At 35.7% G+C, this 25,399-nt stretch overlaps 2 protein-coding genes across 2 annotated transcripts in view; both read right to left on the bottom strand.

The window, feature by feature from the left end:
* The window catches only part of C20H1orf185 (chromosome 20 C1orf185 homolog), a 159,897-nt gene that overhangs the window by 17,219 nt on the left and 117,279 nt on the right, over positions 1 to 25,399 (bottom strand). Inside the window, exons 3-4 of the mRNA XM_043876373.1 lie at positions 14,541 to 14,646; positions 9,678 to 9,813 (exon numbers count right to left, since the gene is read on the bottom strand). Coding sequence (XP_043732308.1) covers positions 9,678 to 9,813; positions 14,541 to 14,646 — 242 coding nt within the window. The remainder of the gene's footprint in view (positions 1 to 9,677; positions 9,814 to 14,540; positions 14,647 to 25,399) is intronic.
* Positions 22,419 to 23,208, bottom strand: LOC122677466 (transcription factor BTF3-like). Its single transcript, XM_043877507.1, has one exon. The coding sequence runs from the start codon at positions 23,173 to 23,175 to the stop codon at positions 22,687 to 22,689; it is 489 nt and encodes a 162-aa protein (XP_043733442.1). The 5' UTR covers positions 23,176 to 23,208; the 3' UTR covers positions 22,419 to 22,686.

A 25,399-nucleotide genomic window follows, 5' to 3' on the forward strand; every position in this document is an offset into this window, starting at 1 on the left:
AGGGAGGAACCTCCATAATAAATAGGAACCACAAACTTCTAGCATACAGAAAGGCCACCCCAAACACAGCAATCTAAACAAGATGAAAAGGTAGAGAAATATTCAGCAGGTAAAGGAACATGATAAATGCCCACCAAACCAAACAAAAGAGGAGGAGATAGGGAGTCTACCTGAAAAAGAATTCAGAATAATGACAGTAAAAATGATCCAAAATCTTGAAAACAAAATGGATAAACAGTCTGGAGACAAGGATTAAAAATATGCAAGAAATGTTTAACAAGGACCTAGAAGAAATAAAAAATAGATAATGAATAATGCAATAACTGAGATCATAAACACTCTGGAGGGAACCAACAGTAGAATAACAGAGGCAGAAGATAGGATAAGTGAGGTGGAAGATAGAATGGTGGAAATAAATGAAGCAGAGAGGAAAAAAGAAAAAAGAATTAAAAGAAATGAGGACAACCTCAGAGACCTCTGGAACAATGTCAAAGGCCTCAACATTTGAATCATAGGAGTCCCAGAAGAAGAAGACAAAAAGAAAGGACGTGAGAAAATACTTGAGGAGCTAATAGTTGAAAAGTTCCCTAAAATGGGGGAGGAAATAGCCACCCAAGTCCAAGAAACCCAGAGAGTCCCAAACAGGATAAACCCAAGGTGAAACACCCCAATTTACATATTAATCAAATTAATGAAGCTCAAATACAAAGACCAAATATTAAGCAAGGGAAAAACAACAAATAACACACAAGGGGATTCCCATAAGGATAACAGCTGAACTTTCAATAGAAACTCTTCAGGCCAGAAGGGAATGGCAGGACATACTTAAAGTGATGAAAGAGAAAAAACTACAACCCACATTACTGTACCCGGAAAGGATCTCATTCAAATATGAAGGAGAAATCAAAAGCTTTACAGACAAGCAAAAGCTGAGGAAAATTCAGCACCACCAAACCAGCTCTTCAACAAATGCTAAATGATCTTCTCTAAATAGGAAACACAGAAAAGGTGTATAAACTTGAACCCAAGACAACAAAGCAAATGGCAACAGGATCATACTTGTCAATAATTACCTTAGATGGGTTGAATGCCCCAACCAAAAGACAAAGACTGGCTGAATGGACACAAAAACGAGACCCTTGTATATGCTGTCTACAAGAGACCCACCTCAAACCAAGGGACACATACAGATTGAAAGTGAAGGGCTGGAAAAAGATATTTCATGCAAATGGAGACCAAAAGAAACCAGAAGTAGCAATACTCATATTAGACAAAATAGACTAAAAAAAAAAAAAAAAGAAAAGAAAAAAAAAAAAAGATAAAATAGACTTTGAAATAAAGGCCATGAAAAGAGACAAAGAAGGACACTACATAATGATCAAAGGATCAATCCAAAAAGAAGATATAATAATTGTAAATATATACACACCCAACATAGGAGCACTGCAATATGTAAGGCAAATGCTAACAAGTGTGAAAGGGGAAATTAACTGTAACACAATAAAGTGGGAGACTGTAATACCCCACTTACACCTCTGGATAGATCAACTAAACAGAAAATTAGCAAGGAAACACAAACTTTAAATGATACAGTGGATCAGTTAGACCTAATTGATATCTATAGGACATTTCAAATCAAAACAATGAACTTCACCTTTTTCTCAAGTGCACGTGGAACCTTCTTCAGGATAGATCACATCCTGGGCCATAAATCTAGCCTTGATAAATTCAAAAAAACTGAAATCATTCCAAGCATCTTTTCTGATCACAATGCAGTAAGATTAGATGTCAACTACAGGGAGAAAACTATTAAAAATACAAACATATGGAGGTTAAACAACATGGTTCTGAATAACAAACAAACCACAGAAGAAATCAAAAAAGAAATCAAAATATGCACAGAAATGAATGAAAATGAAAACACAACAACCCAAAACCTAGCACTTAAAAGTAGTGCTAAGGGGAAGGTTCATAGCATTACAAGCTTACCTCAAGAAACGAGAGAAAAATCAAATAAATAACCTAACTCTACGCCTAAAGCAACTAGAAAAAGAAGAAATGAAGAACTTCAGGATTAGTAAAAGGAAAGAAATCATAAAAATTAGGGTAGAAATAAGCAAAATAGAAACAGAGGAGACTATAGCAAAAATCAACAAAGCTAAAAGCTGGTTCTTTGAGAAGATAAACAAAATAGACAAACCATTAGCCAGACTCATCAAGAAAAAAAGGGAGAAGAATCAAATCAACAAAATTAGAAATGAAAATGGAGAAATCACAACAGACAACACAGAAATACAAAGGATCATAAGAGACTACTATCAGCAACTATATGCCAGTAAAATGGACAACTTGGAAGAAATGGACAAATTCTTAGAAAAGTATAACTTTCCAAAACTGAACCAGGAAGAAATAGAAAATCTTAACAGACCCATCACAAGCACAGAAATTGAAACTGTAATCAGAAATCTTCCAGCAAACAAAAGGACCAGACGGCTTCACAGCTGAATTCTACCACAAATTTAGAGAGGAGCTAACACCTATCCTACTTAAATCCTTCCAGAAAACTGCAGAGGGAGGTAAATTTCCAAACTCATTCTATGAGGCCACCATCACCCTAATACCAAAACCAGACAAAGATGCCACAAAAAAAGAAAACTACAGGTCAATATCACTGATGAACGTAGATGCAAAAATCCTTAACAAAATTCTAGCAAAGAGAATCCAACAACACATATTAAAAAGATCATACATCATGACCAAGTGGGCTTTACCCCAGGGATGCAAGGATTCTTCAATATTTGCAAATCAATCAATGTGATACACCACATTGACAAACTGAAAGATATAAACCATATGATTATCTCAATAGATGCAGAGAAAGCCTTTGGCAAAACTCAACATCCATTTATGATAAAAACCCTCCAGAAAGCAGACATAGAAGGAACATACCTCAACATAATAAAAGCCATATGTGATAAACCCATTGAAAGCATTTCCCCTAAAGTCAGGAACAAGACAAGGATGCCCACTCTCACCACTACTATTTCACATAGTTTTGGAAGTCTTAGCCACAGCAATCAGAGAAGAAAAAGAAAGAAAAGGAATCCAGATTGGAAAAGAAGAAGTAAAACTCTCACTGTTTGCAGATGACATGATCCTCTACATAGAAAACCCTAAAGACTCCACCAGAAAATTACTAGAGCTAATCAATGAATATAGTAAAGTTGAAGGATATAAAATTAACACACAGAAATCCCTTGCATTCCTATGCACTAACAATGAGAAAACAGAAAGAGAAATTAAGGAAACAATTCCATTCATCATTGCAACGAAAAGAATAAAATACTTAGGAATAAATCTACCTAAAGAAACAAAAGACCTATATATAGAAAACTATAAAACACTGATGAAAGAAACCAAAGATGACGCAAATAGATGGAGAAATATACCATGTTCATGGATCAGAAGAATCAATATAGTGAAAATGAGTATACCAACCAAAGCAATCTATAGATTGAATGCACTCCCTATCAAGCTACCAACGGTATTTTTCAGAGAACTAGCACAAATAATTTCACAATTTGTATGGAAATACAAAAACCCTCAAATAGCCAAAGCAATCTTGAGAAAGAAGAATGGAGCTGGAGGAATCAACCTGCCTGACTTCAGACTATCTACAAAGCTACAGTCATCAGGACAGTATGGTACTGGCACAAAGACAGAAATATAGATCAATGGAACAAAATGGAGAGCCCAGAGATAAATCCATGCACCTATGGACACCTTATCTTTGACAAAGGAGGCAAGAATATACAGTGGAGAAAAGTGGTGCTTGGAAAACTGGTCAACCACTTGTAAAAGAATGAAACTAGAACACTTTCTAACACCATACACAAAAAGAAACTCAAAATGGATCAAAGATCTAAATGTAAGACCAGAAACTATAAAACTCCTAGAGGAAAAACATAGGCAAAACACTCTCTGACATAAATCACAGCAAGATCCTCTAGGACTCACCTCCCAGAATATTGGAAATAAAAGCAAAAATACACAAATGGGACCTAATTAAACTTAAAAGCTTTTGCACAATGAAGGAAACTATAAGCAAGGTGAAAAGACAGCCTTCAGAATGGGAGAAAATAATAGCAAACGAAGCAACTGACAAAGAATTAACCTCAAAAATATACAAGCAGCTCATGCAGCTCAATTCCAGAAAAATAAATGACCCAATCAAAAAATGGGCCAAAGAACTAAACAGACATTTCTCCAAAGAAGACATACAGATGCTAACAAACACATGAAAAGATGCTCAATATCACTCATTATCAGAGAAATGCAAATCAAAACCACAATGAGGTACCATCTCACACCAGTCAGAATGGAGGCTATCAAAAAGTCTACAAACAGTAAATGCTGGAGAGGGTGTGGAGAAAAGGGAACCCTCTTTCATTGTTGGTGGGAATGCACACTAGGACAGCCTCTATGGAGAACAGTGTGGAGATTCCTTAAAAACTGGAAATAGAACTGCCATAGGACCCAGCAATCCCACTCCTGGGCATACACACCATGGAAGTCAGAACTGAAAAAGACACGTGTACCCCAGTGTTCATTGCAGCACTGTTTACAATAGCCAGGACAAGGAAGTAACCTAGATGTCCTCAGCAGATGAATGGATAAGAAAGCTGTGGTACATATACACAGTGGAATATTACTCAGCCATTAAAAAGAATGTATTTGAATCAGTTCTAATGAGGTGGATGATATTGGAGCCTATTATACAGAGTGAAGTAAGTCAGAAAGAAAAATACCAATACAGTATATTATCGCATATATATGGAATTTAGAAAGATAGTAACAATAACCCTATATGTGAGACAGCAAGAGACACAGATGTAAAGAACAGTCTTTTGGACTCTGTGGGAGAAGGCGAGAGTGGGATGATTTGAGAGAATAGCATTGAAACATGTATATTATCATATGTGAAACAGATCGCCAGTGCAGGTTTGACGCATGAGACAGGGTGCTCAGGGCTGGTGCACTGGGATGACCCTGAGGGATTGGATGGGGAGGGAGGTGGGAGGGAGGTTCAGGATAGGGAACACATGTACACCCATGGCTGATTTATGTCAATGTATGGTAAAAACCACTACAATATTGTAAAGTAATTAGCCTCCAGTTAAAATAAATTAATTTAATTAAAAAACAAAACAAATAATTATTAAAAAAAGAGTATGGGATTAGCGGAGATACACCACTATATATAAAATAGATGGACAACTAGGATTTAATGAATAGCACAGGGAACTATATTATTATCTTCTAATAACCTATAATGGCAAAGAATCTGAAAATTTAATGTATAATAAATATATGTATATAAGCTGAATCACTTTGTTGGATACCTGAAAGTAACACAATATTGTAAGTCAACTATACTTCACTTTAAAAAACAGTGAAAACAAAAGCCAAAAGTGGATGAAGGTATCAAAATTCACATAACTGACAAAGGAATAGGTATCCATTTATATAATATTTATATAATTTATATTAATACATATAAATTTATATTAATATAAACTTTTAAAGTTTCATGAAAAAAGATAAATAGAAAAAGGGGTAAAAAATCTGAACAGGCATTTTACATAAGAGAAATGAGTAATGGCCAATGATCTTTAGTAAAGACAATCACTTCATTTTTTGGCAGGAAAATACAAATTAACACTATAGTGAGATATCAAGAGAATGAGAAGACAGGACACAGACCAGTTAAAAGTGTTTGGAAAAGATATATCTGATAGAAGATTGTTATTCAAAATGTACAAAGAACCCCTAAAACTCAACAATAATAAAACGAACAACCCAATTAAAAATTGAGCAAAAGATCTGAACAGACACCTCACCAAAGAAGATATACAGATGGCAAATGAACATATGAAAAGATTATTAGCATCATATATTATTAGGGAAATGAAAAATAAAAACAACTAAAACAATTACATGCCTATTCAGTTCAGTAGCTCATTCAGGTCCAACTCTTTGCAACCCCACAGACTGCAGCACGCCAGGCCTCCCTTTCTATTACCAATCCCCGGAGTTTACTCAAACTCATGTCCATTGAATTGGTGATGCCATCCAACCATCTCATCCTCTATCGTCCCCTTCTCCTCCCGCCCTCAATGTTTCCCAGCATCAGAGTCTTTTCAAATGAGTCAGCCCTTCTCATCAGGTGGCCAAAGTATTGGTGTTTCAACTTCAACATCAGTCTTTCCAATGAACACCCAGGAATGGTCTCCGTTAGGGTGGACAGGTTGGATCTCCTTGCAGTCCAAGGGATTCTCAAGAGTCTTCTCCAACACCACAGTTCAGAAGCATCGATTCTTCGGTGCTCAGCTTTCTTCATAGTCCAACTCTCACATCCATTCATGACTACTGGAAAAACCATAGCCTTGACTAGATGGACCTTTGTTGGCGAACTAATGTCTCTGCTTTTTAATATGCTGTCTAGGTTGGTCATAACTTTCCTTCCAAGGAGTAAGCGTCTTTTTAGTTCTTGGCTGTAGTCACCAACTGCAGTGATTTTGGAGCTCCCCAAAATAAAGTCTGTCCCTGTTTCCACTGTTTCTCCATCTATTTGCCATGAAGTGATGGGACCGGATGCCATGATCTTTGTTTTCTGAATGTTGAGCTTTAAGCCAACTTTTTCACTCTCCTCTTTCAGTTTCATCAAGAGGCTGTTTAGTTCTTCTTCACTTTCTGCCTTAAGGGTGGTGTCATCTGCATATCTGAGGTTATTGATATTTCTCCCGGCAATCTCGATTCCAGCTTGTACTTCCTCCAGCCCAGCGTATCTCATGATGTACTCTGCATATAAGTTAAATAAGCAGGGTGACAATATACAGCCTTGACGTACTCCTTTTCCTATTTGGAATTAGTCTGTTCCATGTCCAGTTCTAACTGTTGCTTCCTGACCAGCATACAGATTTCTCAAGAGGCAGGTCAGATGGTCTGGTATTCCCATCTCTTTCAGAATTTTCCATAGTTTATTGTGATCCACAGAGTCAAAGGCTTTGGCATAGTCAATAAAGCAGAAGTAGATGTTTTTCTGGAACTCTCTTGCTTTTTTGATGATCCAGCGGATGTTGGCAATTTGATCTCTGGTTCCTCTGCCTTTTCTAAAACCAGCTTGAACATCTAGAAGTCCACAGTTCATGTATTGTTGAAGCCTGGCTTGGAGAATTTTAAGCATTACTTAACTAGTGTGTGAGATGAGTGCAATTGTGTGGTAGTTTGAGCATTCTTTGGCATTGCTTTTCATTGGGATTGGAATGAAAACTGACCTTTTCCAGTTCTATGGCCACTGGTGAGTTCTCCAAATTTGCTGGCATATTGAGTGCCACACTTTCATAGCATCATCTTTTAGGATTTGAAATAGCTCAGCTATATGTATATGCCTATTACAATGGTGAAAATACAACACTGACACCACTAAGTCCTGGTGAGGATGTGGAGCAACAGAAACTCTCATTCATTGCTGGTGGGGATGCAAAATGGTACAGCTACTTTGTCAGGCAGTTCAGGTGGTAGATCCATACATTCTATGCTGATAAAGGTCCACATAGTCAAAGCTATGGTTTTTCCAGTAGTCATATATGGATGCGAGAGTTGGACCATAAAGAAGGCTGAGCACTGAAGAATTGATGTTTTCAAACTGTGGTGTTGGAGAAGACTCTTGAGAGTCCCTTGGACTGCAAGGAGATCAAACCAGTCAATCCTAAAGGAAATAAATCTTGAATATTCATTGAAGGACTGATGCTGAAGCTGAAGCTCCAATACTTTTGGCCATCTGATGTGAAGAGCCAACTCACTGGAAAAGACTCTGATGCCAGGAAAGATGGAAGGCAGGAGGAGAAGGGGATGACAGAAGATGAGATGGTTAGATGATATCACTGACTCAATGGACATAAGTTTGAGCAAACTTAGGGAGATGGTCAAGGACAGGGAAACCTGGTGTGCTGCAGTCCATGGGTTTGCAAAGAGTCGGACACCACTGACCAACAACAGATCCATACAATGGAATATTAGTCAGTGCCAAAAGAAATGTGATATCAAGTTTTGAAAAGACAGAGAGCACTTTAAATGCATATTAATAAGAAAAAGAAGCCTGAAAAGGCTACATTCTGTATGATTCCAACTATACGACATCCTAGAATAGGCTGGAAACATGGAAACAGCTAAATGACTGCTGGTTGGATGATCCTTCCTTTGAACAAGCATGGAACAAGATCTTTAGGGTAGTAAAACTATTGTGTGTGATGCTATTAATATAATGTTGCCCACATATCTCTCTCCGTCTGTCCCTGTTTTTCTGTGTGTGTGTATGTGTGTGTGTGTTTCTGTCACTATATACATATCAAAACCCTTAGAATGCTGGATTCAAGAGTGAATTGTAACAGACAATGGACTCTGGGTGATGATGTCTCAATGTAGATTCATCAGGAGTAACAACTGTACCACTCTGGTGCAGGATGTTGATAGTAGAGGAGGCTGTACTTGAGTAGGGGTAAGGAGTATATGAGAATGCTATACTTCCTCCTTAGTTTTGCTGTAAGCCTAAAACCTCTTGGAAAAATAAAGTCTACTAAGAGAAAGTTATAGTGAGATACTATTACACATCCATCAGATTGTTAAAAACTTAGTAGCCTAAAAATATCAGGTCTTGTTGATATGGAGCAATCCTAGCAATTTTATATGCCTTAGGGGAATGTATGTTGAGAGAACTGCTTTGGAAAATAATTTGAATTTATCTAATAATTTTTAACATGCACAAATCCCATGAGTCAGTGATTCCAATGTTAGGTACATTCACCATGGAAATTTCCTTAAAAAAACAGCTGAAAACAATTTAAATGTTTATAACATAAAACTTGACATATTCATATAACAGAACACCACATAATAAAAAGAACAATGAATAATCAGTATATGCACCAATCTGGATGAGGCTCAGAAATATAACAGAAAAAGGAAGAATATATTAGACATGGAATCCAAAAACATTAATAAAACATTGTTTAGCTATACCATAATTTTAAATTTCTACTGGTGTCTCCCTTGTTTTACTTTGTCCATACAACACTATTTTGATACCATATAACAGAAAGTTAATTATGTGTCAGTCTTTTCCACTTGTACTACACTAGCACTTTGAAGGTAAGGTTCATATCACTATCAACAGGGAGGGCCAAGAGCTCAGAATGTAATGAAGCCTTAATAAACCCTTGTTAAACTGTATTTCATTTCAATTAGTTGGTTTGATTAGATTTTTTGGTTATCTGAGTATCCTCTTATGTCCAAATCTCTTTCTTTTCATAGGCTTGGCAATTTTGCTTTGCTTTTCTTATGCCATTTATCTTCAAGCCTATAACAACTGCAATATGGGGAATGCAGGTTCTCAAGCTAGAGATATAGGGAAGCAACTACAGGAGACATTTTCACTTAGCCTTTCAATTTCCTATAATATAAACTCTAACTAGTTTGGGTAATTTAAATTTATCTCCATGTTATTGTCCCTCAAATTTAAAAACAGTAGTGGATAATTAAAATAAAGACAACAATGCTAATGACATGGTGTCACAAGAAATTATTTGAAAAGATTGCTATAAAATATTACACATTACCTGTGATTGGAATCTTCCAGTATGAAAATTACGAGAAATAAAAACACACTGAGGATGAGATTTAATCTTCGCCTTTGATGGTCTTTGTCTGCATCTCTCATCAACTGCTTTAAATTTAGAGTCTTGAAATATTTCTCTGAAAAATATTTTATAGAGAACATTTTAAAACAAGAATTATAAAACAAAATCATTGTTTCCAACAGTTCTATATAAATGGTTTAAAATCAGAATATATTATTACATATTTACTTTCAAAAGTACAAATCAACATATATTCTCTTCTCATATGTTACTGATTTCACAACACATATTTTGTTCATAGAATGTAAATTAAGCTACTTCCTCACAGGGTTAATATTTCCAGTTTGAAGATCAACCATTAGTTTTTGATAATCTTCTCTCTCTGGCTGTGAGATAATCAACTTTAATGTCAGTTAGGCTTTTCATAGATCTGCCTTTAACGACATAGGAAATTAAATGAATGAAACTCATTGGCCATTTTTATATTTTATAATATCTCTGGCAAAAGTAAGTAGAAGGAAACTGAATTGAAACTAATGACTTACAAGGGAAGAATACCTGTGTGACCTTTATGCATGCAGCCGCATTATTTCTAAATGAACGAAACTCATTGGCCATTTTTATATTTAATAACATCTCTGGCAAAAGTAAGTAGAAGGAAACTGAATTGAAACTAATGACTTTCAAGGGAAGAATACCTGTGATCTTTATGCATGCAGCCACATTATTTCTAAAATAATGAAATAGCAAGTAAAACTCCAGCTGACTGAAGACAGTTAAGTATAAAGGATTGTAGTTTCTGATAGTAATTCTAGATTTAATTTAAAAAATAATGCTGATTTCCATTTCTTTTTTCTGAGGTACTAGAAATTTTCCAAATTAATTCAAGAGATCATATTATGTTACTTAATACAGTATTAACAATTAAAAGCCATCACTTATTGAATTCAATTTACTTATCAAATATATACTGAGTACTTACTATGTGCCAGGCATTATGCTGGGTGTTATATACAGTGGCAGGGAAGAAAAAGCACAGCCACTACCCTCATGGAACTGTCACTGTGCTCATGGAGCTTAAACACTAGCAACGAAGGCAGATAGTAATAAAACTAACACAAGAAAATGAAAAAATTACAACTATGGGAAGTATTATCAAGGAAAACTACCCACTACTCTGTGTGTACATAAGAAAGGGAATTAACCTGATTAGAAAGGTCAGGGAAGGCTTTTCTGAGGAAGAAATGATTGAATTAGGCATCTGAAGAAATGGGAGCGGTTATTAGGTAGAAAGAGTAGAGAAGGGGAGATGTAGGAGTAAGAACATTCTAGTCAGAGAATATCAAGTACAAAGACCTAGTGGCCACATTAGGACAGTGTAGCAGAAGTACAGAAAGCAGGAGGGAAAGTGGGAAATGAAATTTGAGAATATGCATGGGGAGACCATGTAGGGCCTTAAAAGTCATATTGTTTTATCTTTATCCTAAAATCGGTGGGATGTCCTTCACAGTGGGAATGGGGTGGAAGTGTAGGGTGACTTGATCAGATCTGCATTTGGAAAATATCTGGCTGAAGTGTGGAGAAGAGATTAAACGATGTCAGTAGTGAAGGTAAAGGTCAGTTATAACTCCTACTGCAGGAGTCTATGTGGGGGATAAGGTGGTGGCAAAGGTAATGGAAAGAAATGGATAGATTTGAGCAATTTATGAGGTAAAATAAATAGAACATGGTGATGGTTCAAGTTTAGTAGGGGTGCGAAAGAGAGGAGGAGATATCAAACATGCTTTCCATGTTTCGAGGAAGAACAAAACAATCTTTCCTTGGACTTCTCTGGTGGGAAAGTGGATAGGAATCCGCCTGTCAATTCAGGGGACATGGGTTCGATCCCTGGTCTGGGAAGATTCCACATGCTGCAGAGCAACTAAGCCCGAGCACCACAGCTGCTGAGTCCAGGCTCTAGAGCCCATAAGCTGCAACTACTGAAGCATATGTGCCTAGAGCCAGTGCTCTGCAACAAGAGTGGCAACTAGAGAAAAGCTCGAGCACAGTAACAAAGACCCTGTGCAACCAAAAATAAATAAATAATTTCTTAAAATAGATGTTTTAAAAAAAATTCTACCTCATATTTCTTCCAGTTTCTGCCCCTTTTAGCAACTGCTCTACACACCCCTGCTGAAAAAAGCTTCTTAAAAGAATGTATGTATTTGTTTTAATTTCCTCACCTCCTGGTTTTACTCAAAAGTAAGTTTCTGAACCCATCACTCTACCAAAACTATTCAAGGCTACCAGTAACTTCTATATTGCTAAAGCCAAAAATTATTTCTCTATCCTCATTTTTCTCAACTTCTTAAGCACCTTTAACATAACTGGTCATCGCCTCCTTCTTAAAACATTTTCTAATTTTGACTTCCTTGATACCACATACCTTTCTGCTTTTCCTTCTCAGATGTTGTTGATTCTTCTTGCTCTTTTTCTAGCTTTCTAAATGTTGGTGAGCTGAAGAGGACAGTCATACAGTCTTCTCTTTCAAAAATCACTGCCTGATTAGTCTCATCCAGTTGTATGACTTTAGATACCCTCCATACATTGATAACCTAAATCTTTAGCCCTGACATCTCTCCTGAAGTTCATACATGTATATCCAACTGTCTGTTTAACATTTTAACTTGGATGTCTCATAGGCTTTCAAATTTACACCAAAATACAACTCCTAGTTTATCACTACTCCCTCAATTTGTGCCCCCCCGCCATTACCTCCTCATCTCAGTAAATGGCATGATTAAATACTCAGCTGCTCATGCTAAAAACGTAGGTGTTAGCATTATCTCTGCCATTTCACTTATCTTTCTTTGCCTCATCCAACCCATCAACAAGACCTCCTAACTTTACCTGCAAAATTATCCCCAATCCAACTCCATTTTTTTCATATCCTCTGTTTCCATATTAGTTTAAGACACTGTCATCCTTAATCTAGACTGTGCAGTAGCCTCCTAACTTGCCCCTCAGATTTTATTCTTACTCCATTAAAATATAGAAGTCAGAGAGATTTAAGAAAAATCTTTTAAAAATATGAATTAAAACTCTCATACCTTGCTGAATGGGAGTGTAATTCCACCTTGGAGAACTGATTAGCAGTTTCTTATAAATCTAATCATAAGATCCAGCAATTCCACTCTTAGGTATTTACCCAAGAGAAGTTAAAAACATGTGTACAAAAAGATTTACAGAAGAATGTTCATAGCAGCCATATTCCTAAGAGCTAAAAATTGGAAGTGATCTAAATGTCCATTAACTGAAAAATGGAAAAGCAAACTGAGATATATTTATACAATGAAAAGAATGAAAAGATAAACTCAACAACATAAATGAATCTAAAAAATATTATGCTGAGTGAGAAAAGCAAATGTAAAAAGTCCATTTATATGAAGTTAAAAAATGGGTAAAATTTATCTACGGTGATAAAAATCAGAATAATGACTGCTTCTGGGTCGGAGGTGGGGAGTAACTCCTGGAAAAGAGGATGAGAGATCCTTACAGGATGATAGAAAAGTTCTGTGTCTTCAATGGGGTTGTGATTACATGGGAATATATTTGTTGAAATTCCTCATTATATATTTAAATTCTGCATCTCAAATTTTTAATAAAATGTAAATCATCTATAGGTGGCACTGTAGTCTTTAAAATGGGGATAATATTACTGAAACTTCATGGTGCTGCTATGAAGTCTAAATGAAGATAAGAACATATAAAACACTTAGAACAGTATGTAGTAAATACCTGATTTTAGCTGTGATAATGATGATAATGCCATTCTCTTGCTTAAAACCTTCTGATGGCAGAAATAATAATATCTAAATTCCATGTTCTTGCCTACAAACTCCTATGTGATCTGACCCCTGTCTACCTCTTTAATGTCATCATTATTTCCCTCTCACTTGATCTAGTCACATTTTCTGTTTACTGAACAATACCAAGATCATTCCCACTTGAAATCCCTGTACTTACTATTCCATTAGCATAAAGAAAAGCTCTTGCACAGGATTATCACATGTCTGGCTCCTTTTTTAAGCCAAGTCTCAGATTAAATATTATTCACTGGAAGACGCATTCTCCTCACCGCTTTGTTAATTATCTGTTTCCTCTCAGTGGCACTGCAAGTGTTCACAACTATATCTTTAGTACCCCGAACAATGGCAGGCACCCAATAAATATTTGTTGAAAGAATGGATTAGTGAATAATTTCTGGTTTTCTGACTTATGCAAGTGAGTAGACAGTATATATTCATTTGCTGAAATAGGAAATACTGGAAGAGTGTGTGGGAAGATTACATTTTTTAACATGAGCCAAAGCAAATACCGAACCAGTTAAATAATGAAAAACACCAAATTTTAGGGGTGAAAGGAACTGAGGTATCAAGTTTCTTATTTCCATCTCTGGCAAAAGACTACACTTAGACCATACCAGAGCATTTTGTCAGCTCTTTTCTTAAATTATCTCCTAAAGGAAGAGAGTCTTTTTCTTTCAGTAACTTTTTTAATCTCTAAGTTAGTAACCAAAAATTTTAAAAATTTTCTAGCCTTTTATTATAATTCAAACTCATGTCTTCTACAGAATAAAACACATCTCATTATTCCTTAAAATTTTCATGCATGAAGATTGCTACTATACTACTCGGACTATTATACTACTAGGACTTCTCTGCTCAGGCTACTTTAAACAAGTAGTTTTCTCCCCAGTCAAATTATAAAATGTCTTTAGAGTTATTTAAGTTTAATATCATTTGAGGAAATCTTTCATCGAATTTTTAAAAGAAAAAAGTCAAATGCTCTAATAAATCTTACCTTCGTTTGCAAATCAGGAACCACAAGGCTGATGCCAAAGCAAAGAAACCAATTCCCAAAGTAACAGCACCAGCAGCCAGAAAATAGGTTAAGTGGTTAAAAAAACCTATAGAAATAAATTATGAAAGATTATTTCATGCATGTATCTTCATTCTCTATGTAAAATTAAATGCCATAATATTTCAAATGGTATTACATAGTGTAGCGTTTAAGATATTAACTAGAAGGTTGGGGAACCTGAATTCTAGTCCTGTGTAATTCTAATAAATTTCAAGATCCTGAGTTTGAGAATTACATGGGGGCTAATGAAGATAAGACCTTAGGGCACATTTCTTTGACCCTGCTAAAATTAGAGACCTAGTTTGTTGTTTTATACAGCTGTTACCCCCTTTTTTCTTATCTAGTTTTTTCCCTTTCCAATCCAGCTGTGAATTTTTATGCTATTTTTCCAGCACCATCCTTTGTAGTTCTCCAACATAAGACAATTTCCATTTTAAGATTTTTATTATCAATCACTACCAGGAGGGAGATAAGGATGGTAAAGGCCAAATATGAGGAATTTTTCAAGATCTTAGAAATCTTTAAACATTTTATCTCTATCTCAGGAACAGTAAAGGGTCATAGCCAAAAGGCAAATAAAAGCAATGTAAATAATAACATATCACAGGTTTATAAGTGGAAAAGCCTATGGGAATTAGATGATATAACTCTTTCATTTTACATATGGTAAAACTGAAGCCTAGGTAAGAGAAGCAAGTGAAGTTAGGTCAAGCAGCAAATTAAAGGCAGTCCTCTGTTCTTATCTTATCTTAGCAGGTATTGTATCCCTGTTACCAAACACCTTAATACTGGTCTGTATTGAAAAGAATTAAGACTAAAGAAAGCATGATATATTTACAGTTAGGTTGGTAAAGCATTCATTAAGATTCTGAAATCTGCTACGTAAGAATAAAGCAAGGAAGCCTGCACAGAATTTGAAGGGCCTTAAGACAACTTACTGAAGGAGGGCATGGCAGCTCACTCCTGTATTATTGCCTGGAGAACCCTATGGACAGAGGAGCCTCGAAGGCTACAGTCCATAGGGTTGCAAAGAGTTGGACACGACTGAAGTGACTGAGCATGCACGCATGCAAGACAACTTAGGAGTATATCTGGGGCGGGGGGAAGGAGTTTAAAAGTAAAACTAATAGAAGATCTTTATGTGTGAATGTGTATTATAAGTTCCACTATGGGAATGACATGATAAAAGACTTTTGTTTTCTAAGTAATTTTCAACTTCCTAGATAGTGCCTCTCAAATCTTAGTTTTCTTTGGATTCAGAAATATCTACATTTGGGGATTAATTAATGGTGTAAAAAAGTTACATAAGACTATTTATCAAAGTGATATAATATTGGGGAAAATGAAACAAAAAAAAACCTTCCAGTACCATATAGGGAGTCAATTAAACTATGATGGTGTTTATGAAAAAAGTACAGTTCCTTTGGATCAGAGACTTGGTCTGAGGGACTGTCCTCTGCATTGTGCCAAAGATACCTCCAGGTGTTATCAAATGTATTCTCAGGGGTAGAGTTACCCTCAGTTGAGAATTGTAGGTATAGTGGTATAAGGAAACATCAGATAGTATTAAATGATAAAAGCAAGTAGAATAAGATAAATATTTCTATGACCAAAAGAAGAAAAGCAATATAGAGAAATAATTAGTAGCTTAAACCACAGGCATGCTAAGCTCTGAGATCTGGAAGAGAAATTAACTAGAAGAAGCAAAGAAAACCAATGAGACAACAACTAGACCAAGTCATCCTCTGGCAGAGTGAATGACCAACTCAAAAAAGAACCAAGGAAGAATCTTGGAAATTATAAAATTATAAATTTTAAGATGAAATAAACTCTTCTTTAAACACAAAGAATTAATGAAATGAAAGATAATCCTGAGAGTCCATCCAATTACATTAAATAAGTGAAAAAAAATGATAAATTATGAGACAGAAAAGATGAAGAACATACAGCATAAAACTTGGAAAGAGTAACATGGAAACTTACATTACCATATGTAAAATATATTGCCAATGGGAATTTGCTGTATGGCTCAAGAAACTCAAACAGGGGCTCTGTATCAAACTAGAATGGTGGGATGGGGAGGGAGCTGGGAGGGAGTTTCAAAAGGGAGGGGATATATGTATACCTATGACTGATTTATGTTGAGGTATGACAGAAAACAGCAAAATTCTGTAAAGCAATTATCCTTCAATAAAAAATAAATTAATTAAAAAATAAAAAATTAACAGGGGTCCCCAAAGAGAAAATAAAGAAGTAGAAGGGAAGCAATATTCAGAGATACAGCTTAAGAAGGTTTCTTCTAAAATTTTTTTCAATTTACACATAGTAAAATTCACTGTGTGTATGCAATTCTGTAAGTTTTGACAAATATAAAAAGTGTTTAATCACCATCACAACCCAGTTACAGAAAACTATCACCTGAAAATATTTCCTTGAACAGCCTCTTAGAGGTCAAGAACAAACTGCTGGCAACTACTGATTATTTTCCATCCCTATTCTCTATTGTTATGCTTTTGGTTTTCCAGAATTTCATATAAATTGAAATAGTCTGGCTTTTTAAACTTAGCATAATGCATTCGAGGGGCTTCTATGTTAGCTTAGACAGTTAAAAAGTTGCAGGAGACCTGTGTTCGATCCTCGGGTGGGGAAGATCCCCTGGAAAGGGAAATGACAACCCACTCCAGTGTTTTTGCCTAGAAAATACTATGCACAGAGGAGCTTAGTGGTCTACAGTCCATGGGGTCTCAAGAGTGGAATATGACTTGGGAACTAGACTATTACCAATGCATTTGAGATTCATCCATGTTGTTGCGTGTATCAGTAGTTTGTTTCTTTTTATTTCTGACTAACATTTCATTTTATAGATGGACCACAGTTTATTCCCCAGCAGAGAGACATTTTGTTGTTTCCAGTTCAGGGTTGTTAGGAATAAGGCATGCTATACACTTGCATACAGGTGCTTGTTTGAACATAAATTTTTAATTCAGTAGTGCCATGTAGCAAGCATATATTCATATTTATAAGAAACTATGAAACTACTTTCCAAAGTGGCCACTCTGCCCTGCTTTCTTGCCATGTTATACAACAGTTTCACATGCTCTGTATCATTGCAACCACTTGGTATTGTCAGTTTCAGTTCAGCCATTCTAATAGATACACAGTGGTATCCTATTGTGGTTTTAATTTGCATTTCCTTAGTCAGTTATGCTGAGCATCCTTCCACATGCTTATCTGCCATTCATATCTTCTTCAGCGAAGTGTTTGTTCAAATCTTGGCAGATTTTTAGAATTCTTTATGTATTTTGGATACAAGTTCCTGGTCAGATACGTGGTTTGCAAATATTTTCTCCCAGCTGCAGACTGTCTTTTCAATTCCCTTCATAATGTCTTTCACAAAGCAAAACTTAAATTTTAGTGAAACCAATTTTTTTATGACTTGTGCTATGGGTCCTTCTCTAAGAGCACTATATCTAATCCAGGCAACAAAGCTTTTCTTCTGTGTTTTCCTATAAAATATTTTCAGTTTTATGTTTTACATTTAATTTCTGATTCATTTTGAATTAATTTTTGCATAAGGTGTGAGATAGGGGTCAAGGTCTTTTTTGCATATGCATTTCCAGTGGTTTGAACACCATTTGTTGAAGACTACACTTTCTTCATAGAGTTGCTGTTGTACATTTGTCAAAAATCAATTAGCTATATTTGTGTCAGTCTATTTCTGGACTCTCTATTCTGTTCCCTTGATATATTCCCTTTCATGAATAACAACAATAATAACAACATATTACTTATAGAGCAAATACTATACAACAGTATTTGGCACTACTCAAAGTGTTTATATTAACTCATTTAATCCTCACAACAGCTCTATTTCCCCACTTTATAGATGAGGAAACAGATGAGGCAAAAATGGGGGTAAGTAACTTGCTCAAAGGCATACAATCAATAAGTAAGGGAACAATAATAATTTAAAAAATTGTTAAGGTCCTTCCTTATCTAATAGAGGCAATGAATATCTTTAGATTTTATTAGAAAAACAGTTAAGTATGAAAATAAATATTGAAGCATATCATAAAAGAGAATATCTAAATGACCAATAAATATATGAAAACTTCACTAATAATCACAGAAGTGCAAATTAAACCACAGTGAGTTAATATGACAATTTGATGCCTAAAATGAAAAAGAGAGAAAATATCAAATGTTGTCAAGGAGGCAGAGTAACCTGAATTCTCATTCACTGTTGGTGGGAGCGTAATTTTATATAATGCTTTGGAAAAGTATTCGTGTCACTGTTATTAAAGCTGAACATATATATACCCTGCTGCTGCTGCTGCTGCTAAGTCGCTTCAGTCATGTCCAACTCTGTGCGACCCCACAGACGGCAGCCCACCAGGCTGCTCTGTCCCTGGGATTCTCCAGGCAAGAATACTGGAGTGGATTGCCACTTCCTTCTCCAACGCATGCATGCATGCTAAGTCACTTCAGTTGTGTCCGACTCTTTGCGACCCCATGGACAGCAGCTCACCAGGCTCCTCTGTCTACAGACTTCTCCAGGCAAGAGTACTGGAGTGGGTTGCCATTTCCTTCTCCATACATACCCTATAACCCAGCAAATCTCAAACACATACCAAACTGAAGTACATATATATTTTCACAAAATTATATACTAGAATGTTGATAGCATCACTTTTGTGTCTGTATGTTGACAGACACAAACTGGAAAATATGCAAAGGCCCATTAATAGTTAATGGATAAATTTTAAAAGTTTAATTGATTTAAGGAAACAAAATATATACCAGTGGGAAAGAGCAGACTATAACTATGCAGAACAAAGTGGATAATTTCATAAATAATGTTGAGCAAAAGAGGCAAAGACAGACATCAGAAGGAGTTCAGGAATTCTAGTAATTAATGTTCTGTTTCTTGAACTGGGTGCTGATTATATAGGTGTGTTCAGTGAAAATTCAAGCTTAACACTTCTGAATAAATTAGATCTATATGTATCAGCATGAACAGAACTGGAAAACCTAGTGTTCAGTGAATAAGGCAATTTCCATAAATTTATATTCAATTCTAACAATCATACGGATTCCATTTATGTACATTAAAAGAAAACACACTTTTTAAAAAGTGTGATATAAATATTAAAATATGCCACATTAATTGCATCTGGAGAGGAGATGAGAGGAATGGGACTATGGATTGAATATAAACTTAAGACTTTATCTGTAGATTTCCTTAAAAGATTAAAAATCTGAAGTTTACACAATCAAAAAAATTTTTATTTAGTAGAAAATTACATGAATGTTTGTTATTCTTTGTGCTTTTCTTTTCACCTTCCTGGTTATCTCAGATGTAAAAAATATAAACAATGACCTCAATTTTGTAGGAAAAGAAAAAGAAGAAGAAAAAGGGAGAAACATACTTGTATAAGGAAAATAATCAATACTGGCCAATACTGGCTACTTCTGGGGTAAGGGCTTACTTATAATTTTCTACTTCAGACTTTTCTGTACAATTAGATTTTCTACCATGAGTATCTTAGAAAAATCAGGAACAAAAATTTTTAATCTTCATATGAGATTCTTGATTCCTTTACTTAGATAGTACAAGTCTTCTTGTAGCACTTTCTTTATTGTTATCACTGTTTTATATAGCCTACTTAGCTTTCTCCTACTGAAGCTCTCTGCCCTCCTCTTTATCATTTTTGTAATTAGTAAAACACAATTCTAGTCCTTGGTATCAGTGGGCCATTTACTTCTCAAGAGGAATTCCAATGAGGTATAAAGAATATAAAAGTTCCCCAAATCAATTTACCAACAGAAAGACAAATTACATATTTTCTAATACCTCCAACAAGTCACACATTATCTGTAAAACAATCTGTAAAATGAAAAGTCTTGATTCTGTTATTCTTAAAATCTCACTTTGAAGATTTAGTCAATATGTAATTTTAAGAAACACCATATACAAAGGTTGTAATTTTACTTCTTGACTCTGTCCTTAAGTATGCTATCTAATGACTCCTCACATTCAACAGTCACTTTATTACATCACCTTGTTTCTTCATCTTAATAATTATTATAATAAATAATCTTCTTTATTTATTAGTTTACTAATGTCTGTCTTCAACTGAAGATAAGTCTTTTTCACTGGTATTCTATGAGGTTAGAATAATGGTTGGTTACTCAAAGATGATTGACTATTCAATGAATAAATGATAGGCACTGTGCTAGATGCTAGTACAAAAATGGTAATATGGGTATGTGGGATTTTTTTTTTTTTTTGGTTGTGCCATGCGGCATACAGGATCTTAGTTTCTTGACCAGGGCCTGAACCCATGTCCCCTGAAGTGGAAGCATGAAGTCTTAACCACTGGATGACCAGGGAAGTCCTTAGGTATGTTGTTTAGCAGGAAGGTCATACATGTGAAAAAGAATAAGTGCAATTAAAAGGTACTATAGGCATTATAGTGGAAGAAATAAATGCAAAATACAGATACAGAAAGATCTATAAAAAGATAAGAGAAAAAATTTTTTGAAAGTTACATAGTCTAATGAAACATGCTTTGAAAACGTTCCATTGCCAAGTCCTTGCCAAGAATTGGCGATTCAAAGATAAGTAACACAAGGTCATAGAATTTAAAATCTGGAGGGTACAACATTTAAGTAGAATATTCATTATAATATTCTAATTGTTATGATAATAACATCTTGACAGCACAATATCACGTGAAACGCCAGGCTGGATGAAGCACAAGCTGGAATAAAGATTGCCAAGAGAAATACCATTAACCTCCGATATGCAAATGATACCACCCTTATGGCAGAAAGTGAAGAGAAAGGTGAAAAAGGAGAGTGAAAAAGCTGGCTTAAAACTCAACATTCAAAAAACAAAGATCATGGCATCTAGTCCCATCACTTCATGGCAAATCAATGGGGAAACATTGTAAACGGTGACAGACTTTATTTTCTTGGGCTCCAAAAGCAATACAGATGGTGACTGCAGCCATGAAACTGAAAGATGTTTGCTCCCTGGAAGAAAAGCTATGACCAACCTAGACAGCATATTAAAAAACATAGACATTACTTTGCCGACATTTACTAGAATGCCAACATTCTAGTCAGAGCTATGGTTTTTCCAGTAGTCATGTATGGATGTGAGAGTTAGACCATAAAGAAGGCTGAGTGCCAAAAAATTGATGCTTTCAAATTGTGGTGTTGGAGAAGACTCTTCAGAATCCCTTAGACTGCAAGGAGATCAAACCAGTCAATCCTAAAGAAAATCAACCTTGAATATTCACTGGGATGACTGATACTGAAACTGAAGCTCCAATGCTTTGGCCACCTGATGTGAAGAGTTGACTCATCAGAAAAGGCCCTGATGCTGTGAAAGACTGAAGGCAGGAGGAGAAGGGGATGAAAGAGGATGAGACAGTTGGATGGCATCACCAACTCAGTGGACATGAGTTTGAGCAAGCTCTGGGAGATGGTGAAGGACAGGGAAGCCCAGCCTGTTGCAGTCCATGGGGCTGCAAAGAGTTGGAAAACAGAGAAGACAACAGAGGCAGTTTGACCAAGTGCTGGACCAGTTTCTAAGGGAACACCAGAGCTGAATCTTACAGAATGGGTAAGAGATAAATTTCCAGATATTATCTTAAACTAGGGATTGATTCTTTCATCTTAAGGTAAACAAAACTCTCTCAATGCACATTAAGCTATAGCTTACAATTGATCCTTTTTTTTTTTTAACCATTTTTCAGCCAAAACTCTTACAATGAGAATTTCTACTTCACAAGTTCTATTTCTTTTTTCTTTTTTTTTTTTTACTAGGCAAAGAATTTTATTTATCTTTGTCTCAAACTTTATTCTTAGGCTTCTTCAGCTTCATTAGCTGCAAAGAATGAATTGTATATAAGCAAAAACTGAAAAGAGCTGCAGTGTCCAGGGGCTTAGGCTTAAAAATATTAGAGATCTAGATTTTATCAGATCCATAAACAAAATTTTAAAAAGCAGTCATAATATAAAATAGCAGCTCCCAGTAACTTCTTCAAGATTTATCTTCTTCAGAAGTTAACTCAATTCAGTTTGCTTCATTGTTGGAAGCCTCATCAAAATTCTCCACAAGATCTGGAACTTCATCATCATCCTCCTCTCCAGTGGCAAGTGGTGCTTTCCCATCCACGGATTGTTTGGGCAGAGCTTCAGCCAGTCTCCTTAAACTGGTCAGACTGTCAGCACCAAGCTGGTTTAAGATGCTGGGGAGCATTTCTGTCAGTTGCTTTGTCTCAGTGTGGCCTGTAACGGTGAAAGTGTTTGCTGCCAGAGATGCCTGAACTTTAGGGTTGTTAAAGTGGATCACTGTTCCTTGATTTGTGAACATATTCACCTCTTCAATACCAGAGATATTGTTTACCCCTAACTTCTTTAAAGAGAACTGAAGTTTTTTGTCATCTGCTGTGGCTCTTCTACGAACCACCTTCTTCTTTCTGCGAGCAGTTCCTTTCCCACCAATGCGCACTTGTGCCTGCAGTTTGGCGAGTTTCTCCTGGTTCATGATAGTTTCTTTCATCTTGTTGGAGCGGAAATGGGGCTGCGCAGGGACTAGGGTTGGCGCTCAGGTGGTCTCGGGCAGACCAGCTGAGGTTAGGCGCACACACGCGGGGACGCAAGATCCACAAGTTCTATTTCAAAGGTCATTAATAACTTCATGAACACAAAATTGACAGGTCATTATTGACCATTCTCACTCTCTTATCTGGGTATAAGTAACCTAAATTCACTTGGTTTTCTTCCCTTTTCTTTGTTTATAATTTTATTGCTTTTACAGGTCCCTCTTCCTCAACTTCCTCAGTCCATCTATCCTTCCAGAGGAAGATCTAGCTGTATCCTTTCACATATCTAAATAGGGCTATACATAGATATATAAAGAACATAGATACATACAGACATTAGATGTAGATGTAACATATCTGTATCTATGCCTAATATCTTTAACCAGAATTACTATACCTTTGTGCCAGGAGTATTTTCAAATTATATTTTGCAGTGATTCCAGAACTGAATGTTCAATTTTATTTTTTGAGTATTTACAAATTACCTCTTTATTATATTCTTTTAGGGTTTCAGATTTCAGTCTGAGATTTACTGCAATTCAACAAATGCCTATTGAAAACCCATATGTGTGAGATATTGTTTGAGGCACCAAGTGAGGGATAAAACGTCACTGAAGTAAGAATGAATCCTCATCCTGAGGCTTAAAAATTTATAATGAAATTATTAGTAAGCCTCATATGCAACTGGCATAAAAAGCTGATCACACCAATTTTTTTACTTTTGGCTGCTATGACTGAATAGAAACTAACTACATCTGTGAATTCGGAAGAGTTATTTATGCTGATTGGATTTTAACATCATTATTTGAAAAATGGGAGTCATATTATCTGTCTCAGAGAATTAGAATAAGGAATAAAAAAGATAATGTTGCAAGGAATTACTAACATAGTAAAGAAGACATCTCAAACAGCGTGTGTATACCAGACCATAAAGCAAGATTCAACAAGTTTTACAGAATCATTATTACACATACCACACTCTCTGACAATTATGCCATTAATTTTAAATTAGTAACCTGACACATACTCTAAGAAAAGTTCCCATACTTGGAAAATTTTAAATCACACTGTAAATAACTATTCATTAAAGAAGAAATGAATGGAAATTTGGAAATACATAAGACTAATCAATAATGAAGCACTATATATAAATACTGGTCCCATCACTTCATGGCAAATAGATGGGGAAACAACGTAAACACTGACAGACTTTATTTTCTTGGGCTCCAAAATCACTGCAGATGGTGACTGTAGCCATGAAATTAAAAGATGCTTGCTCCCTGGAAGAAACTGAGCGCCGAAGAATTGATGCTTTTGAACTATGGTGTTGGAGAAGACTCTTGAGAGTCCTTTGGACTGCAAGGAGATCCAATCAGTCAATCCTGAAGGAAAATAGTCCTGAATATTCACTGGAAGGACTGATGCTAAAGTTGAAGCTCCAATACTTTGGCCACCTGATGTGAAGAAATGACCCACTGGAAAAGACCCTGATGCTGGGAAAGAGTGAAGACAGGAGGAGAAGGGGATGACAGAGGATGAGATGGTTGGATGGTATCACTGACTCAATGGACATGAGTTTGAGCAAGCTCCAGGAGTTGGTGATGGACAGGGAAGGCTAGTATGCTGTAGTCCATGGGGCCGCAAAATCAGACACAACTGAGTGACTGAACTGAATTGATATATAAATGCCTGCAGCAACAAAGCTGATGACCAATTCCAGGAAAATGTATGGCCCTAAATGCTATGTTAGAAAAAAAGGGTGAAAAATAATGAATTTAGCATTCAAATTGCCAGTTGAAAAAGACCAGAAAAGTAAGCCTAAATAATGTGGAGGAAGGAAATAGAAAAGAACAGAAATTGGTGAAAAAAATTAAGATTTTAGGAAAAGACTAATAAGATTAAGAAATGTCTAGTAACTAGACATTTTTTAAAAGGTGGCACAAGTGAACAATTTCAAAAATGAAGGAAGAATATAATTACAGTTATAGCAGAGGTTAAAATAAAATACTTTCAACAGGGAGGTGGGAGTGGGGATCGGGATTGGGAATACATGTAAATCCATGGCTGATTCAAAGAATTAAAAAAAAAAAAAAAGAAACCATAAGGAAGAGAAAATAAAAAAAAAAAAATACTTTCAACAAATTGATGCTAGTATATTCTAAAACTTACACTAAATTACAT

The sequence above is a fragment of the Cervus elaphus genome, chromosome 20 (assembly GCF_910594005.1).
Source record: "Cervus elaphus chromosome 20, mCerEla1.1, whole genome shotgun sequence".
NCBI classification, from domain to species: Eukaryota; Metazoa; Chordata; class Mammalia; order Artiodactyla; family Cervidae; genus Cervus; species Cervus elaphus.